Source organism: Phyllobates terribilis, unplaced genomic scaffold, assembly GCF_046119375.1.
Source record: "Phyllobates terribilis strain yellow unplaced genomic scaffold, ASM4611937v1 Scaffold_8__6_contigs__length_399053987, whole genome shotgun sequence".
NCBI classification, from domain to species: Eukaryota; Metazoa; Chordata; class Amphibia; order Anura; family Dendrobatidae; genus Phyllobates; species Phyllobates terribilis.
Genome location: NW_027362768.1, coordinates 108280937 through 108302239, shown reverse-complemented (window position 1 = coordinate 108302239; position 21303 = coordinate 108280937). Strand labels below are relative to the sequence as shown.

General features: G+C 43.2%; 1 protein-coding gene across 5 annotated transcripts in view; it reads left to right on the top strand.

Annotated features, from left to right (window-relative positions):
• EVI5 (ecotropic viral integration site 5) overlaps window positions 1-21303 on the top strand; it is a 156216-nt gene that overhangs the window by 23262 nt on the left and 111651 nt on the right. For 4 of the 5 annotated variants that reach the window (XM_073643196.1, XM_073643195.1, XM_073643192.1 and 1 more), the window contains exon 2: window positions 14914-15143. In XM_073643196.1, coding sequence (XP_073499297.1) covers window positions 14995-15143 — 149 coding nt within the window. In that variant the 5' untranslated portion in view covers window positions 14914-14994. Of the gene's footprint in view, window positions 1-9239; window positions 9273-14913; window positions 15144-21303 lie in introns of all 5 variants that reach the window. The other variant, XM_073643193.1, reaches the window with a different exon arrangement.

Here is a 21303-nt window from a genome sequence, read left to right as displayed (position 1 = left end):
CGTCTCCCCAGGTGCTGTGTGATGTCTTGAGTGTTGTTGGTGACATACAAAATTCAGACTGGTGTCCAGATGTCTCAGACAAGGACCGCAGCTTCAGATGTGGATGTGAAACTTGAGCTTTTCTGCATTGTCAGGCAATGATTTTTACATGTGGTCCAAGATGCATCTTGCAATCCTTTTTGTAGTTTTGCATTTTCTTATGATTTTATTTTGTGTATATATATACACTGCTCAAAAAAATATAGGAAACGCTCAAATAACACATCCTAGATCTGAATGAATGAAATATTCTCATTGAATACTTTGTTCTGTACAAAGTTGAATGTGCTGACAACAAAATCACACAAAAATAATCAATGGAAATCAAATTTATTAACCAATGGAGGCCTGGATTTGGAGTCGCCCCCAAAATTAAAGTGAAAAACACACTACAGGCTGATCCAACTTTGATGTAATGTCCTTAAAACAAGTCAAAATGAGGCTCAGTATTGTGTGTGGCCTCCACGTGCCTGTATGACCTCCCTACAACGCCTGGGCATGCTCCGGATGAGGTTGTGGATGGTCTCCTGTGGGATCTCCTCCCAGACCTGGACTAAAGCATCCGCCAACTCCTGGACAGTCTGTGGTGCAACGTGACGTTGGTGAATGGAGCGAGACATGATGTCCCAGATGTGCTCAATCGGATTCAGGTCTGGGGAACGGGCGGGCCAGTCCATAGCTTCAATGCCTTAATCTTGCAGGAACTGCTGACACACTCCAGCCACATGAGGTCTGGCATTGTCCTGCATTAGGAGGAACCCAGGGCCAACCGCACCAGCATATGGTCTCACAAGGGGTCTGAGGATCTCATCTCGGTACCTAATGGCAGTCAGGCCACCTCTGGTAGGCACATGGAGGGCTGTGCGGTCCTCCAAAGAAATGACACCCTACACCATTACTGATCCACTGCCAAACAGGTCATGCTGATGGATGAAGGATCTCTCTCCACGGCGTCTCCAGACTGTCACGTCTGTCACATGTGCTCAGTGTGACCCTGCTTTCATCTGTGAAGAGCACAGGGCGCCAGTGGCGACTTTGCCAATCCTGGTGTTCTGTGGCAAATGCCAAGCGTCCTGCACAGCGTTTTGCTGTGAGCACAACCCCCATCTGTGGACGTTGGGCCCTCATATCACCCTCATGGAGTCGGTTTCTAACAGTTTGTGCAGACACATGCACATTTGTGGCCTGCTGGAGGTCATTTTGCAGGGCTCTGGCAGTGCTCCTCCTGTTCCTCCTTGCACAAAGGCGGAGGTAGTGGTCCTGCTGCTGGATTGTTGCCCTCCTACGGCCCCCTCCACGTCTCCTGGTGTACTGGCCTGTCTCCTGGTAGCGCCTCCAGCCTCTGGACACTACGCTGACAGACACAGCAAACCTTCTTGCACAGCTCGCATTGATGTGCCATCCTGGATGAGCTGCACTACCTGAGCAACTTCTGTGGGTTGTAGAGTCCATCTCGTGCCACCACGAGTGTGAATGCACAACCAACATTCAAAAGTGACCAAAACATCAGCCAGAAAGCATTGGTACTGAGATGTGGTCTGTGGTCCTCACCTGCAGAATCACTCCTTTGAGGGTGTCTTGATAATTGCCAATAATTTCCATCTATTGTCTATTCCATTTGCACAACAGCATGTGAAATTGATTGTCAATCAGTGTTGCTTCCTAAGTGGACAGTTTGATTTACTCGGAGTTAGATTCTGTTTAAGTGTTCCGTTCATTTTTTTGAGCTGTGTACACCCACAAAAATTAAGAGACCACTACAAAATTTTCAGTTTCTCTGATTTTTCTCTTTATAGGTATATTTTTGAATAAAATGTACATTGTTGTTTTATTCTATAAACTACTCACAACATGTCTCTGAAATTCAAAGCTAAAAAATTTGTATATTTGCAGCAAATGAGAAATCGTCAATAATAAAAAAGAAACAGTGCTTTCCGACCTCAAATAATGCAAAGAAAACAAGTTCTTATTCATTTAGAAACAACAATACTCACGTTATAACTCAGGAAGAGTTCAGAAATCAATATTTGGTGGAATAACCATGATTTTTAATCACAGCTTTCATGCGTCTTGGCTGCTTTCCACCAGTCTTTCACACTGCTTTTGGGTGACCTGATGCCACTCCTGACACAAAAATGTAAGCAGTTCTTCTTTGTTTGATGGCTTGTGACGATCCATCTTCCTCTTGATTACATTCCAGAGGTTTTCAATGGGGTTCAGGTCTGGAGATTGGGCTGGCCATGACAGGGTCTTGATGTGGTGCTCCTTCATCCACACATTGATTGACCTAGCTGTGTGGCATGGGGCTTTGTCCTGCTGGAAAAAACAGTCCTCAGAGTTGGGGAACATTGCCTGAGCAGAAGGAAGTAAGTGTTTTTCAAGGATAACCTTGTATGCGGCTTGATTCATACGTCGTTCCTAAATATTAACCTGCCCAATTCCATCCTTGCTGAAGCATCCACAGATAATCACCGATCCGCCACCAAATTTCACAGTGGGTGCAAGACACTGTGGCTTGTATGCCTCTCCAGGTCTCCGTCTAACCATTAGACGACCAGGTGTTGGGCAAAGCTGAAAATTAGACTCATCAGAAAAGATTACCTTACTCCAGTCCTCTATGGTCCAATCCTTATGGTCTTTGGCAAACTTCAGCCTGGCTCTCCTTTGCTTCTCATTGATGAAAGGCTTTTTTCTAGCTTTATATGACTTGAGGCCTCTAGGAGCCTGTTACCAACTGTTCTTGCCATGCACTTCACCCCAGCTGCCATTTGCCATTCCTTTTGTAGGTCACTTGATGTCATCCTGCGGTTGCTGAGTGACATTTGAATAAGATGACGGTCACCCCGGTCACGGAGAGTCTCTTTCGCCCTCTGCCGGTCTGTAGCTTTGTTGTCCCCAATGTCTGCTGCTTGACCTTGTTGTAATGGACTGCCGTCTTCGAAATTTTAAGGATGGAGGCAACATGACGCTCACTGTATCCCTCTGCTAGTAAAACCAGAATTGAGCCCTTCTTTTCCTCACTCAAGACTTTTCTTTTCAACTCCTTTGGCATGGTTACAAGTTATTTTTTTCATTCAAATTACTTTTGGGCTATTCCTAGCACTTGTTTTACCATCCAGCTTGTCCTATTGCAAGAGGATTGTGAAGACCACAGCAGTGTTACTTATACTTTCCCTCGTTACATAAGATTTGGTTCAGGTGATCACCTAATCAGAAGCACATTAAGTAGAATGAGGTGGACTGTGGTTGGAATTCAACTGACACTGGAACGGCTGTCAGACATGTAGAGATGGGGATTTTTAGAAAACTGTGCAGTGGTCTCTTGATTTTTTTTTGTATGTGTAATTTTTTTGTGATTTCTTGATTGAGAACAGGTGTAGCAGTAATCAGGCCTGTGTGTTGCTAGGGAAATTGAACTCTGCTTCCCAAAAATGTGATAAACCACAGTTAATTTATGTTTTGAGGTGGGTGGGGGGGGGGGATACCTTTTACACACAGGTCCCTGTAGGTTTGGATTTCTTTTTCCCTTAATAATACAGACCTTCATTTAAAAACTGCATTTTGTGTTATCTTTATCTAATATTTAAATTTGATTTGTGATCTGAAACCTTTGTGTGACAAACATGCAAAAGAATAAGAAATCAGGAAGGAGGCACACTTTTTCACACCACTGTATTTGACCTAGATGATTGGACACATGCAGCAGCGATGAGTGACAAATAAAAACATCTGGTCTTATTTTATTATAGTATTAAGGAAAAAAAAAACATGGGGACAATTGCAATATTTGAGATGACTCCAGGTTTAACCTATAACCTAACCGGTTAATCCATACGAAGGCAAAAACCCAATGAGGCAGATGCTAATAGCCCCATATTCCTTCCTGACTCCACATAAGGCAATCAGACTAGTTTCCTGGATCCACATCCCATGACATAATCTAGCACCCATAATATGTAATATTATATTTTTTTTTAAGAAAGGCGTCCAGACCCTTCTTGTAGCATTAGTGAATCAACCATTACATGATGTGCCAGAGAGTTCTATAACCTCACTGCTCTTACAGTAAAGAATATGCACTGTGATTATGATTGAACCTTCTTTCCTCTAGAGGTAAAGGATGTCCTCTTATCATGGTCGCAGGCCTAGGTGTAAGATCATTATACAGATCTCTGTACTGTCCCTTCATAAGTTTGTACATTGTAAAGGCCCCGTCACACTTAGCGACGCTGCAACGATCCCGACAACTATATGACCTGTCAGGGATCGTTGCTGCGTCGCTATGTGGTCGCTGGTGAGCTGTCAAACAGGCAGGCTCACCAACGATCAGGGGAGCAGCGACATCGTGGAAAGAATCTTTCCACGATGTCCTGCTCCTGGTTACCAGCCTGCTGAAGCAGGAGCAGGCTGGTAACTATGGTAAACATCGGGTTACTAGGGGCACACGCGCTCCTAGTAACCCGTTGTTTATCATGGTTACCACTCTGCTACAGTGAGCGGGAGGTTACCGCTCACTTTAGCAGGCTCGTAACCATGATAAACAACGAGTTACTAGGAGCGCTTGTGCCCCTAGTAACCCGATGTTTACCATAGTTACCAGCCTGATCGCTGCTCCCACTGGTCACACACAGCGATGAGTGCTGACCAGCTTGAGAGCAACAACCAAAAAATGATCCAGGACACTTTGCAGCGATCAGCGACCTCACAGCAGGGGCCTGATCGCTGCAAAGTGTCACACATAGCGACATCGCTGGTGAGGTCGCTGGTGAGTCACCAAAACCGTGACACAGCTGCGATCTCGCTATGTGAGACGGGGGCTTAAGAGTGCCCGAGTCTTCATTTTTCCAAACTGAATAACCCCAAGTTTGATTCTTGGTCAGCTATGTCCCTCTTAAACACCGGAGACCAAAAATGTGTATGTATGTATGTATATTATATTTATTTAAATTCGTGCTTTAACACACACGAAGGAACTGGTCTGCAAATCTCTTCTCTCTTTTAGGGAGAAGTAGATCTGTGATGTAAGGTGTATGGGGTCCTAAGTCAGTAGTAGCAGATTTTGGCAACTGATTAAGATGTACAGTGCTGTGAAATAGTGTTTGCCCCTTACTGATTTCTTATTCTTTTGCATGTTTGTCACACTTAAATGTTTCAGATCACAAAACAAATTTAAATATTAGACAAAGATAACACAAGTAACAGAAAATGTGTTTTTTAAATGAAGGTCTTTATTAAGGAAAAAAGAAATCCAAGCCTACAGGGCCCTGTGTGACTAAGTGATTGCCCCCTAAGATCATTATACAGATCTCTGTACTGTTCCTTCATAAGTTTGTACATTGTAATAGTGCCAGAGTCTTCATTTTTCCAAACTGAATAACCCCAAGTTGGATTCTAGGTCATCTATGTCCCTCTTAAACACCGGAGACCAAAACTATACACTTTATTGACGCACTAGTGACTTGTATACAGGCAAAAATGTTTTCGACTCAGCTGCCTGACAGTGTCACCAAAATTGAGTTTGTCCACCCAAACTCCCAGGTGTTTTTCAGTGACAGTTTTACCCAGTGTTTTACAATTTAGTGCATAATTATCCATTTTGCTTCCTTGGCCCAAGTGCATGACCTTATATTTATCTACATTAATCTTCTGCCATGTCTCAGCCTGAGCCTCCGGCTTATATAAATCCCTCCGTGTTGATTACCTTCCAGGGCGCTTTATGCTACATGTCCAAAAATAATCAAAATGTCAGTACCATCACTTGTCAAAATCTCAGGCAGTACAAAGAGATCACGTTGCGTCTTTGCCAACTTGAGAGTGCTTTTCCATCCTTGTCCTTCCTTGTCCTACTGTAATTCTTCATGAAAGGGGTTGACCCTGTGCATAGTGGCTCTTGCTATCTTTATATCATGGGGAGACTGGTATGAAGAGCTCATGGGACCCAAAGGAAGCGGGTGAATACTAGGGGTTTTTGTAAAATCTGTGGATGTTGTGATGACCCTTTTATACGGTCAATGCACAGACTGATTTGCGGTAAAATTGCCCACGTTCTAACCATGATATGGCTGCAAAGGTGTTGACTCGTCACTAAGGAAGTCCCACCGGTATTTTATACCTGGCATTATGTGCTGAATCTGCCTTCACTTCTGCTATCCCACAATTAAACAGACGGTTGCAAATAATATTCCGCCTTGTCATCTGCAGCGTCTTCTGTTCTGAGCCGCAGCGATAGATCTTGACAGATTGAGGCTATGGCTCCGAGGCGCTGAGCAGGAGGGACAGTTAGATTGATTCTACAAAGATCGGGTTTTCTTGATGGATGCCGGTGTTACCCGGCATTGATTACTGCGTTCTGTAAAACTTTGCTCCTTATACTTCCGGTTGACAGCTTTACCTACACCCGGCATATACTGGGTCTATGAGCATGTTGGAGTTTATGCTGGGATCTACTCCAGGTCAATGTGCTACTTCCAATGTGCCAAAAAGTGAGATGTGAGGAGAGCCCTTCCTCCGAGGTATCTGTGATGTAACCCAAGTAGACCATTATTGCAAATAAATGTTTATTAAAGGAGTTGTCTCCTAAGGAAATCCCATATCTGTATGTCTTGTTTTATTTATTATGCTCACTTATAACCCATCAGGAAGGAATTTTACAGAAATATACAATGGAAACATCATGATTTCCATGTGGAGAAATTCTCGATTTCCTCCGGTTTCTTCCCTCGCTGCAAATAACAAATACTCATTGGGAATTTAGATTGTAAGTCTCAATGGGGACAGTAGTCTGTAAAGCGCTGCTGAATGTGTTGGCGTTATATAATAATAATAATAATCTTTATTTATATAGCGCCAACATATTCCGCAGCGCTTAACAATTCACAGGTTCATGTACAACAGTCCTAAGTAACATAGCTAAAGATAATACAATAATTACAGCAAAAATGACGACCCTGCTCCTAAGAGCTTACAATCTACAATGAGGTGGGGGTGACACAAAGTACAATGGCTTATTTACAATGATGGTCCGGCCATCTTGAGGGGATGAGGGATAGATAGAGGCTGCATGAGCTTATCACCAGCCAGTATCTAGTGCTTTTTGGTTGGGTGGAGACTTATGTTTGGAGAAATAAGGAATGGGCTATGAGAATATAAAAGGACTTTAATTAGGGAACGTGATAGGCCACCCTAAACAGATGTGTTTTTAGGGAGCGCCTAAAACTGTGTAAATTGTGGTTCATCCTAATTTCTTGGGGTAGAGCATTCCAAAGAATAGGTGCAGCTCGGGAGAAGTCTTGAAGCCGGGAGTGGGAGGTACGGATTAGTGCGGATGTTAGTCGAAAGTTGCTTGCAGAGCGTAGAAAACGGGTAGGCCGATAAACAGGGATGAGGGAAGAGATGTAGGGGGGTGTCACACTGTGGAGAGCTTTGTGGGTGAGAACAAGCAATTTAAATCGGATCCTATAATTCATGGGCAGCCAGTGCAATGACTGGCACAGAGCGGAAGCGTCTGAGTAACGATTAGCCAGATAGATGACCCTGGCTGCAGCATTAAGGATGGACTGGAGGGGGGAAAGTCGAGTGAGGGGGAGGCCAATTAAGAGAGAGTTACAGTAGTCAAGGCGGGAGTGGATCAGGGCAACAGTGAGGGTTTTTGTTGTTTCCAAGGTGAGAAAGGGGCGGATTCTAGAGATGTTCTTCAGGTGCAAGCGACAAGAGCGGGCAAGAGATTGTATGTGGAAGGTGAAAGAGAGATTGGTGTCAAACACAACGCCCAAGCAATGCGCCTGCTTGCTCGGCATTATTGTGGTGCCACACAGAGAGAGATGTCAGATTTAGAGAGGTGAGTGGACGGCGGGAACAGAAGAAGTTCAGTTTTTGAGAGGTTGAGTTTCAGATAGAGAGCGGACATGATTTTAGAAACTGCGGCCAGACAGTCACTGGTGTTCTGTAGTACAGCGGGGGTAAGGTCAGGGGATGAGGTGTATAGTTGTGTGTCATCAGCATAAAGATGATACTGCAAACCAAATTTGCTGATTGTCTGTCCAATTGGGGCTGTGTAGAGAGAGAAGAGAAGAGTGCCAAGGACTGAACCCTGAAGAACCCCAATAGTGAGAGGAAGAGGGGAAGAAGTGGAGCCAGCGAACGATACACTGAAAGAGCGGTCAGATAGGTGGGAGGAGAACCAGGAGAGAGCAGTGTCCTTTATGCCGATTGAGTGAAGCATAGAGAGTAGGAGGTGGTGGTCAACAGTGTCAAAGGCTGCAGAGAGGTCAAGAAGAATGAGCAAAGAGTGGTCACCATTATGTTTTGCTGTCAGAAGGTCATTGGTTACTTTGATGAGCGCAGTTTCTGTAGAATGTAGAGGGCGGAAGCCGGACTGTGATGGGTCTAGAAGAGAGTGAGTGGAGAGGTAGCTGGTAAGGCGGGAGTAGACCAGGCGCTCCAAGAGTTTAGAGATGAATGGAAGATTGGAGACTGGTCTGTAGTTGTTTGTGCAGGAAGGGTCAAGAGAGGGCTTTTTTAATAATGGAGTGATGATGGAGTGTTTGAAGGAGTAGGGGAAGATACCCGAAGAGAGGGAGAGGTTGAAGATATACATGAGCATAATATATAAATAGTCCTACATTTATCCTATACTGTAAATGTCGAGACACTACCGCTGCAAAATCGATAATTGTGTTTTTAAAGGGAGTGTCACCAGGTTTTTGACACTTTATCTGAGAGCAGCGTAGTGAACAGAGACCTCGATTCCAGAGATGTATCACTTATTGGGCTGCTTGCTGTAGTCTTCATTAAAATCAGTTTATTCTGTAGGAGATTATCATTAGACTACTAGTTTTCCCGATGCAAAGTAGTCAAGAATGTTCATGTTTTGTATTACCCCACTTGAACTACTGATTAGCAGCCTTCTGCCTATGCACAGTGCACACAGAAAGCTGCCAATCAGTGGTGTGGGCGGGGTTATACAGAGCTCAGCATTCAGAGAACTGCTAATGTTCAGCAGATAAAACTAGTGATTTTTATCATCTCTGAAATCAGGGTCTCTGCCCCTACATTATGCTGCTCTCAGATGGGGTAGCAGAAACCTGGTGACTGATTCTTTCTAAACTGGCTCATTTAAAGGGTCATATAATGTAGGTTTTTCTCACTACGTGTGATTAAATAGTGGATCCTGACGGCTTCTTCTTGCTATTTTGTTCCAGGTTGTGAGCCACACTGAAGTATAACAGGTGGAGGTGAGACATATTTGGTGTTAAAATGTGCCAATCTTCTGACGGCTTATTAAAGGTGGAGCTCCACTTTTCTTTGAGATTGGCTTCAAAATCAATAAATTTGGCATCTTTGTGGGGTAGCTAATTTTTGGCTTTCTTTGGGTTTTTACTTTCTTTCTTTACTTACCCTGCTATGTAGACTTCTCTCCTTTTGGTATATGGAGACTGTCATCAAGTTGCTGATGAATTTATTGTTCCTGGGTTCAGACTTAAATTTTCCTCTACATTTTTTGGATTTATTTTTTAAATCCATAAACGCCAAGAAATTTGCTTGCTAATCTATGTACAGTATGTGCAGACCTATTGTCTAACATTTACAATGTATTCTTGCATCTACTACTAGTTTTAAAATTAAACAAAAATGAAGAAAATTAAAAAAAATCAATTTTTTTTTTTCTTTTTACATAAAAAATAAAATAAAATAAAAAATCAAGCAAAAATCAATAGCCATTTTGAATAGCCTTTAAATGCATGGATGATCTGAACTAACCTTCACCGATTTAGGTCATTGCGAACTTTATGAATGTTCTCTTGTTAAAAAGACAAACCAAGCAGATCTCAATCTCCAGCATTGATATGGGATCACATTGGGGCTACAGTTGGCCCAATCCACTGATATTGGTGAATTGGCAAGCAGTCTATTGTGTATAGGGGCCTCCTGAATCTTCTGCAGCAGAAGATTTCAAGGTAGAGAAGGATCTGACCTGTTGGAATTTCAGTGATCGGTTTGTCCCCCCTGGAAATAATTTGTCCCTTCCGGATGACTTAAGCAACGGATATCTCATACAGAACAAAGGAGTACTTAACCGAGCCAAAAGCTCCTGAATATGCTAAGTCTTTTTGCAATTTTTCGTTCTTAAACTCCAATTTTTCTTACTAGTTTCTGCTGCGATAACTCCGCAGAAAGACTGTGCGAAGGTGCCCATACGTACAAGAACTAAGGCTTCTGGACCTGCTAATTTTGGCAGGAACTATCCTACCTATATGAGGGACTCTGCACAACGCTGACACCTTTTCCCACCCCCTTTTCCAGTTCCTCCATACAAATGCATTCTTGATGTGACCATAACTTATCTTCCCAGGGATCGAAAGCATTCAACATGCATGATGCTTTCCCATGTGTCCTTATACACACAGAATGGTCTAATGGTCCCACCGAATTTGGAGAATTGCAGAAATTCAACTGTAGAGATTTTTATTTTCATCCACATTATATTGGTACTTTTTTTTCTGTTCTTTTGCTTCATTCTCTTAGATCAGAGTATTGTCCTGACCAAAGTATCATCACGTAACTCTTAATTACTGCTCTTCAGCCCTGTCCATGCATTTCCCCGAGAGACACTGATTTATGATGGTAACGGATGATTTGGCTGTAATTAATGATCTCTGACATCCCAGTCCATAGTGCAGGTCATGGTAACAGAACTTCTATTAGTCACTTATGCCAGGTTCTCTTCCAGTTCAGATATTTCATTGAACACTGAAATTTTAAAGGGATTCCGTCACCAGATTTTTTTTCTACCCCCATCTGAGAGAAGCATGATGATGGGCAGAGACCCTGATTCCTGTGAAAAGCCACTTACTGGGCTGCTTGCTGCAGTTTTGATTAAAAACTTTTATCTGCTGCACGTCTACCAGTTCTCAGAAGGCTGAGCACTGTATAGCCCCCTCCCGCACCACTGATTGGCAGCTTTCTGTGTATACTACATAGGCAGAAAGCTGCCAATCGGTGGTGTGGGCGGGTTTGGACTACATGGCAGCCAGTTTACTAGTCCTCTAGTGATTTAATCTCCTGCTGATAAAACAATGATTTTATAAAAAGTACAGCAAGCATCCCAGGACGTGCACATTGCTGGAATCAGGGTCTCTATTTAATCTGAAAGCAGCATAATGTAGGGGCAGAGAGTCAGATGCCAGGGATCTCATTTGCTCAACAGCTTGTTGTAGTTTCAATACAATCAATGTTTTATCAGCAGGAGATTATCATTGCTGGACTAGCTGTCATGTGCCAGGCAGTACAGCTAATCTGTAACCCCGCCCCCACCACTGATTGGCAGCTTGCATAGTGTGGGCGGGGTTATGTCCAGCTTGGCATTCATAGCGCTGCAAGATCTACTGCAGAGAAAGCGGGGATTCTATCAAAACTGCTGCAAGCAGCCCAGTAAGTGATGCACCGATTCCAGCGATGTATCTGCCCCTACATTATGCTGCTCTCAAATTAGGTAGCAAAAACCTGGTGACAGATTCCCTTTGACTTTGTGACTTGAATAAAGCTAGCCTTGCACTTCAGATGGTGGTCAGCTAAGCTGTTTCTTCTGACTCCCCATACTTTGAAAAGCCGACTGGAGCGTATAGAGAGAGACCTGACTAGTCTGATGCCCTGGGCTGCATTCTCCCTACCCCGCTTCAGGTGATGGACAGGTCTCGTCCATCTGTTTATATAGGGAGAGACCTGTCAGCTGAAGTGGGACGAGGAGAAGCCGCTGGGGACGGCATGACTACTCGGGTCTCACCCTGTAGCACCCGGTTGGCTTTTCAAAGTATGTTTACTCTCAAATGCTAGTGTTTTACAGTAAAACATACCTGGCTGCAATTATCTTGCCCCTTTAGCTGCTGCCAGACATTTCTAATTGCATTCAGTGCACAAGTGGATGAGGCATGTTGATGACCATATGCCCGATCTATACCTTCTCTTCATCTTCTGCTGCAGCGATGACATTCACTACAAGTAGCCCAGTAGCCTAAACACATGGGAAACACTGACTGTACTCATTGATGGCCCCTACGACACCACAGATGTGCAGGACTGAAGCGTTTCATGGTGTGACCGATTAATGCTTTGAGTTATCAGTAATTAGATGTCCTTATTTTTTTCAAACGGTCAATGAATAAAGGTTTTTCTGGTTATATATTAAATAAGAAAAAAAAAGTTGTGTTTTTTTTTTTAAGATTGCAATGACATGAGTGCAGTGTAAGTCTAAGCCATGTCATCCCTGTGCCGTGGGATAGGAAAGGTAAGGGAGGCAAACCGAGGCCACCAGGTAGAGTGAGAAATGTATTGTCACTGGGTCTGTACCAGATAGTGTCCGGCGCTAAACACGGACTTCTGGAAATCCATTGCAAAGTTCGGAGTTATGGTGGAAGCCTGTTTCAGAGAGAATTTTCTTCTAAATCCAAAGTTCCATTGTTTTCAATGGTGTTCTGGTACCCAAACCAAACTTTGGTCTAAAGGTCGGGTGCCAGAACCAGAACTTCCACGGGTCTGCTCATCCCTAATCGTCAGCTTACTGTCCCAGGGTCGCTGAATGGATAAAACCTGTCTTGGTATGTTTTGCATTTTTCATTATATAAGAAGTAACCTGTGTTTGCTACTATAATAATAATAATATCCCCTTAAAGGCATTTTGGATGGCAGAACAGCACTTGTCTTCGACATCTTCATAATGGCAAATATAAAGGAAGGACTTGTGCTACTTTCTGCTGCATCCAACTTTTGATTTTGATGCAGAACAGCAGCAAAAACTTCTGGTAACATCTTACAATATAAATTGATATGTAATATACCATTCCTTACGTACATACATATGGAACAGGCTCCGCCGTGGGTGCGGACTGTTATACAGCCAACACATGCCTGCATCTGGCATGATGGTAAAGAACACTGATTTCTGGGAATAACCCTTAAAGGATTTTCATGATCAAATTATTCCCTATCTATAGCAATTGGCTGGTGCAGAGCCCTGTTCTTCGGAGTCCCAGTGGTGATCAGCAACTTGTTCCCTATGTAATGGAGAGGAAAAAGCTTGAATTTTGGGGGAATAGCTCTTTAAATGCAGTAGGCAATCTATAACCTTAAATCTAATTTAATAAATATAATAAAACTCCTACAAAATATAATGAAAACCAATGTTCCTTGGCTGCAGTGTGCTTTACTCACAGTTCCCAGGTCCAGTGCAGAGTTTCTGCTCTCATTGTCAGCAGAAATGACGTCACATCGACAGCGCTGCAGACAATAGCTGCTCAACGGCTCATGCTGTCAACACTGGCAGAGCTGCTATACTGCTGACAATAACTGGTGGCAGATGCTCAGCGCTGGACCTGGGGAGGGTGGGGAGTAGACGACAGTTTTTGTTTTTTTTCTTATTTAAAATAAACTGCAGCTGGGGGCTGGTTTTTTGAAACCGGGAAAACCCCTTTTTAAATTGCCTATTTTTTTTTTCCTTTTTCTTTTAAAGATAAAAAAAGAAACTTATTTTATATTTTTGCATCAATTACTGTCCAAACTAAACTATATATAGTACAGACCAAAAGTTTGGACACACCTCATTTAAAGCTTTTTCTGTATTTTCATGACTATGAAAATTGTACATTCTCACTGAAGGCAGCAATAGCGCCGCTCACAGGCAAGATTGACAGTGCAAGGTATTTGCTAAAAATCTTATTTCCACTGTTTACATTGATGGGGGCATGTTCTATAGTAGTGGACAACCTCTTTAACACTGGCAATACACTATTTACTCAGGTTTAGGGGGGAATGAAAGTTAATGAAGACTTCTTTACTACATCCCTAACATTGGTTGAAAATAGTTTATTGCTTGAACAACCTTTGAACAAATGATTGTCGGATGAGCGAGCCTCAAGGCTCTCATACACATTAGACTAACGTCTGTCAAACCCAACAATATTGGACGATGGTCTAATGTGTATTTGTGCCTCCAAACTCTCCTCTGACAGATTGTTGTGAGGGCAGAGCGATTCGGCATGTCAGATTTTGGATGGATAATTTGTTTGTTTTTTAATTTGTATTTTAATTTTGTGATTTTTTTTTTTTTATTTTTCCGCCAAGGACCTGGCTTTTGGACTAGTCATCTGGTTCTCTTTCCAAATTCTCAAGTATGTTTTCTCTTAAATGCTGTAGTGATTCAGCATAAAGCCTTCACGTTTGCAAGCTCAACAGCATCAGACTGACTGACTGATCCCTTCCTGCCCGTGGACAGCCTGAATTACATGCACTGTTTCCGCTTAATAAATTAAATTGACAGCTAAAAATTTTATCAAAAACAAACTAAACATTATTGAGCAGGGGGCTGGGACTGGAGCCGGGCTGTGCAGGGGGCTGGGACTGGAGCCGGGCTGGGCAGGGGGCTGGGACTAGTCCTGGTTCTCATCCTTAATTATCTTTTGATAAACATTTTAAACTTAACGACCTGGGAAATGTGTTGGTCTCACCTGGAGGCACACTGGATGCAGATCGGTGTGTACTACAGGCGCATAGCATCACCGTAGTATATGGAGTATACGGATATGCTGTGCACCTGAGCCCTGAAGCTAAATGAAGTGCCCCATTCTCTGCCATCATTTGGGTCCTACAGTGTAGAGTTTTGCCTATTCTGAGTCCAGGGATTGTTGTGGTCAGCGCGGGTTAGTTTGGTAATAGATGCAGTTTGTAGATAGATATATTTTATAGATGCAGTTTACATTCTTTTAGTTCCTTTTTTCTTTCCCAGTGAATAACTTAGTTCTTCGGTAATATGAGGTGGGAACAGATCAGGAAATAAAACTGCAGAACTTCTGTGAAAATATATATTTTTATCTGTGTTTTCAGGTGGCGACAGACAAGGTTGCAGAAAAATTGAGTTCTACTCTCTCATGGGTGAAGAACACAGTGTCACACACTGTCAGTCAAATGGCAAGTCAGGTGGCGAGTCCATCAACGTCATTACACACTACGTCCTCGTCCACCACCCTGTCCACGCCAGCTCTTTCCCCATCTTCTCCAGTAAAACTAAGTCCAGACGAAGTAGAGCTGCTGGCAAAGTTAGAAGAACAGAACCGGTAAGTGTCCGCTGCTATGGGTTTTTTTTGTTTGTTTTTTGGCATATTTTTTCTGTAGGTTTTGCAAATTGTGCAAAATTAGGATGTTACACTCAACACGAGCCTTCATGCTAATGATGCAAAGATTAGGGTTTTTTGTGGATTTCCTGTTTCATTTCCCCTTTTATAAACCAGTATATTGACTGTTAAAGTCCCCATCGGACCACATGACCCTCACTTACTGTCCTGGTCCACTCCTAAGGCCTTGTTCACTAGTTGTCTTTGCTGCGTTTTTTTATGCAAATTTAAAAGCTGCATTTTACAGTACTAGCAAAAGCTGTGAGATTTCAGAAATCTCATGCACAAATGTTGTTTTCCCTGACTGAATTGGAAAACTGCTGCTTTTTTGTAAACTGCAGAATGTCACTTCTTTCAGTGTTTTTGCAGCGTTTTTTCACCCATAGAAAGCAATAAGTGCAAAAACGCAGATCTTGGGTTTTGCTGCTTTTTGGGTTTTGAAAACTCAGCGACAGCAGGATGTGACCTCACAGAAAAGGAAATAGGCAGAGATAAATAAAATAAAGAAATGGCATGGGGTCCCCTCTAATTTTTACTAACCAGCTGATGTTATTCTGGGAAGGGGCCAATATCCATAAAAGTTCCCAGCCTATTAACAGCTCACAGCTGTCTGTGTAGCCTTTGCTGGTTATTAAAAAGGGGGACCCCCTACTCAAAAAAAAAAAAATAAATAAATAAAAAAAATAACCTGGGGTCCCCCCTATTTTTAATAACCAGCAAAGGCTAAAAAGATAGCTGTGGGCTGATCTTAATAGGCTCGAAAGGGGCCGTGGATATTGCCCCCCCCCCCCTCCTAGACTAATAACACCAGGCCTCAGCCACCCTAGAAATGGCACACCCATTAGATGCACCAATTTTGGTGCTTAGCCTTGACTCTTCCTACTTGTCCTGGTGCGTTGGCAAGCATGGTTTTGGGGTTTGTCACCTGTGTAATGTCCGCTGACATCAAGCTCAGGGGTTTGTAATGGAGAGATGTCTGTCAGACATCCCCAATACTAAACCCATAGTCAAAAGTAATAAACACACAGATAAGTCGTTTAATTGTAAAAAAGCACTCCCTGACCCTCTATTACCCATTTATTACCATACAAAAAAATAATCCAAAGTGGTCCGCTGTAAATCCATCCCATGACGATCCCCCAGCTCTGCTACGTCCAGATGCTGTGGTGAGCGGTGACATCAGGAATGTGACCGCTCAGCACTGCTGCCAGAACACACTGACAGTAGCATGAGAATGCGGCTGCTGTGTCGAGTGGTGATGTAATGAAGGTTACCGGAGGTCACATGGGGCTGTTCTCACGGTAATCGGTGAGAGCCAGTCAGTTAACTGCAGTAACCTTACTGATTTCAACGCTCGCAGCGTGAGAAAGTGCTCTCGTTGCGAGTGGTGACATCAGTCAGGTTACCGCAGGTCACCCGTCACTTGAGAAAAAATGAGCGGTTCAACAGGAAGTTGCATCAGGTTTTTTTTTCTGGGGGCACTAAACTTTATCAGCATGCACAAGAGACAAGTGTACCAAAATAGCGCAGCAAAACCTGCTTTTTGTACACAATTTCTTTACTGCCAAGAGAGCAGGTTTTACCTGCAGAAAAAAAACACAGCAAAAACGCACTAAGACAGTGCTTGATCTTAAGTTCCTTTCTATGGGAGTGTTGCTGTAAGTCTCGTAGGCTTTGTATGGAGAAAGTAACTTCCTGTCCACACCTTAGACTGTTATCTGTACCGTCAGAAAGGTCATCTTCAATGAGGCAACTGTTTTATGATTCTAAAAAGGATAAGACTTTTTAGAGTGATTTTATAGGTGTTGTCCACAACTGCGTCCATGATGGTCTTTAAACTTAAAGTCAAATATTCACCTACTGGACCCAATCATTCCTCTGCAGTGCTCACTGTGTCCCCCGCCGGGCTCCTCGCTTCCTTTTCCTGCAGAGGTTGACACAAGCCGTTCCATCTGAGCTGTAAGTTTTCTCCTCCTGCTCAGATGGAACGTCACATATGCATCTGATCGGTTTCTGCTGATTGGTTGCAGTGGTCATATGGCGTCCCCGCCAAATTAAGCAGAAAGAAGATTGGCAGGGGGACATAAGCAGCGGATCGGAGGAACGGTATGGTCCAGTAAGTGATTACCTTTATATTTTAAGACCATAGTCGGCCCATAAGTAAATTATTTCATTGGACATCCCCTTTTAAATAAAACATAAAACATAAAAACCCCTCTAACTCCTTTTTCCATCAGTAAAGTGTTCCTCTTCCACCACCTAGTGTTCCAAACACTGCGTATTCTGCTCATGTTAAAACATTTTTGCTTTTGCAATATGTTGCTGTTCTACCTATGGCCACTAGGCTGCACTTCAGACTGGTAATAAACACACACAAAAAGAAAATTAACTTTTCCAGCCTACAGTGAAAATGAAAGTTATCATCCCATTATGACTGGTGGGCTGATCAATAATGATAGTGCGAAAGGTCATTGTACTGAAGAAAGAAGCCGCCTTTACAGTAACTTAGTATAGATAAAGTGCTGACTTTCATGTATCCCAAAAATGGCAGCTAAACTGCTCATATGGCTACAAAAAAAAAAAAAAAAAGTTTGGTTTAATGGTGTTGTCTGCCTGATTCATCCCTAGCAGTCGTTTGATAAATAAGGATTGGCAAGTTTTTCCATGCCCATGTCTGAGTCCAGTGTATCACCACAAAACCCCAGATTGGCATTCACCTACTTGTACATTTAAAACTCCACTCACACATTTGAGTTTGACAAATGTTTGCTATCCTTTTTTAAGATTTTTTTTTTTTTTTTTCTTCTCCCCTCGTATGATTAAAATGTATGACGCACAGACCGGAAATGGATGAAAAAAAAAATAAAACTTCTGTGTGACATTGGCCTCAGCCCATCTACAGGTGGAGGGCAGAGACTCCTCATCCAATGATCAAAAGTTTTAGTACAGGGGTTTCCCCACAAGCAAAAGTTCATTTTAATCAATAGATCTTGGAATAATAATAACTTCCACAAACGGATGTATTTAAATAAAATGTTCCTGTGCTGAGATAATCTTATAAATGTGCCCCTGCTGTGTACTGTGTAATGGCTGTGTCTGACCGTACAGGAACATGGTCTGATCATACCACAGCTCCTGGGCAGGGGAGGAAGGAAAAGAGTATACAGACAGGACAGCACAAGATAACAGCTGATTCTTTCTTTGAAGTAAAACATTGTTTAAAAACAGGCAGTGAAATGTTTTACCTCACAAAGAATCAGCTGTGATCTCTGGCTGTCCTGTTTGTATATCTTTTTTTTGCTCCCCCACCCCCCTCCCTCCTGCCCAGGAGCTGTGGTATGATCAGACCATGTTCCTGCACGGTCAGACACAGCCATTACACAGTACACAGCAGGGGCACATTTATAAGATTATCTCAGCACAGGAACATGTTACAGTATATAAACACATCCAATTGTGGAAATTAATATTATTCCAAGATCTATTTATTAAAATATACTTTTGTTCGTGGGAAAGCCCCCTTTTAAGAACCTAAAATAAAGTTTTTGCACACCTGGTAAATAGATAAGGGCAGCAGAGAGCAGTTGTGCCCCTTTTTCTGTTCCCTTCATACACGTGTACACTGGTTATAAAGAGGATCAAATCTCTGCCAGAAACTCCCGGTGGCGGCTTATTAACCAACAGCGAAAGGATACGACTGAGCTCCAGATACTAGACCCTTGTCCTGTCTGACATCTGCAGTTGAGGGATGGTGGGGAGACCCCCGGGGACACCACTAATAGTCTAGTTTTGTCAAGTCAGTGAATTTGGCTGATGCTCACCTCGTGTATGACCAGCATTACTTCTGATGCATTGGATGGTGAATACACTGACCTACATACATACCGTTGTGTTAAATTACCTGTAATTGGCTCTTCTCCCACCGTCATAAATGCCAAAGGTGTTATTCAGCTTCTCCTACCCTGATTCCTGCTGACGCTGTGAACATTCAGAGCCTGAGGTTCTGCTAACCCGGAGCTTCTGTCTATGAAACTGCATCTCTGCAGACCCCAGCATTGGGACCCCTTTCAATAAGCACATCTTCAGGGACCTTGTAAACTGCACAACCCATATTTTTTAAGGAGATCAATAACATATCTGTCATCTTCCTCTTGTAACTCCATGAAACCCTACAGATAGGAAGACTTGTACTGAGCATTGTACGCAGACCCCACCTCACCTCTGTGACCTCTATAAATCCTGCCCGATGGCGGGCCTGAATTCTGCCGATAAACACAAGTCTGCAGCGGTCATCAGGCCAATAAATGCACAGTAGATGGACACGCTTTAGCACTTGGGGTATGTTCACACATGATGTTTGGTGTGTGAAATTTGCAGTGTCTTACAGTACCAGCATAATTGATGATATTTCTGAAATACTCATGCACCCTCCCTGTATATTTTGATTTCAGCTGCGTCTTTGCCATGATGCGGCATGTCAATTCTTTCAGCATTTTTGGGTGAGTGGGTGAAAAATGTATGTAAAAATGCTGCAAATGCACACATAAACACCAGACAAATGTGTGTTTTTCCTGCCTCTACTCTGGTTTTTAGTGCAGGAAAAAATGTTACAAATACGCGAGGTGTGAACATACCCTTAAGTTAAAGGGGTTTTCCCATGAACGAAAGTTCATTTTAAAAATTGTCTGTCGGACCATGTATGGATCATACCACAGCTCCTGGGCAGGGGAGGAAGCAAAAGACAATACAGACATTACAGCAGGGGATCGCAGAGGATTCATTTTGAGGTAAAATATTTCACTGCCTGTTTTTAAACAATATTTTACCTCACAAAATGAATCCTCTGCGATCCCCTGCTGTAATGTCTGTATTGTCTTTTGCTTCCTCCCCTGCCCAGGAGATGTGGTATGTTCCATACACGGTCAGACACAGACAATTTTAAAAATTAACTTTTGTTTGTGGGAAAACCCCTTTAAGTGCACACGTAGTGTTTTTGATAAGTTTTTGTGGTGGCTTTTCGTCGTGAAAACGCTTGGTAATGGGCCTGCCAGCTATTGCAATAGTAATCCTGATGTGCTGTGCACATAATGCGGCAATTTCCGCTCAGGATTACCATTGCGGTAAACGCAGCATGTCAATTGTGCGCAGCTTTTCCGCAGCGTTTCCCGCCCATTGACTTTAATTGAACCGCAGCAAATCCGCAGGTATAATATTTATACCTGTGGAAATGCTGCGGGTGGTACCTGGGTCGGCAGAGGAAGAGTACTACTCCCCTCATCAGAACGCTGCTCTCGCTGATAACAGCGAGAGCGACGCGGCTGAGGGGAGCAGTAGTCTCCTCAGCCGAGCCGGGTACCACGCGGTGGAAAAAAAGTAAAAAAAATAAACCCTATTCTCACCTGTCCGGCACCCCCCCCCCCCCCCACCCGACGTTCCCCGGCGATGTCATCCTCCCGGTGGTACACTGCCGGGAGCGTGCTCGCTTTCAGCAGTGTACTGCGCTGCCAGGACTTGCTGTCAAGTGAGCTCTCGGCTGAAGATCAGCCGAGAGCTCACGTGACCTCACTTTATGGCACCGATGCTGCGTGGGAACATTCTGAAGAATGTTCCCTCCAGTACTGGTGCTGAGGTCACCAGGGCTGATCATCTGACTTTCAGCTGATGAACCCCAGTGACCTCACTCCTGCAGCTGCATGTACACTGACGGGAGTGATTTTACACTCCTGTCCGTATACAATGCTGTCTTCTACAGCAGTGACATCAGTGATTGCTGATGTCACTGCTGTAGAAGTGACCCAGATCGCCGAGAACAATTGTGACGGCGGACAGGTGAGGAATATGGTTTTTTATTTTACTATTTTTACAGAAGATCAAGGGATTCAGGGACTGAGAGTACAATAATTTTTTTTTATTTTTTTTTTAAATTAAAATACTTAATTCTGGCCGTGTATTTATTGAAAAAGCGTCGTAAACTTTACTACGTGGTTAGTAATGGGGGCGTCTTATAGACACCCTCCATTACTAACCTGCGCTTCACGTCAGTCGCCAATACAAGGCTGATGTGAACCCCAACCCCATTACCCCACTCTCCACCGCTACAGGG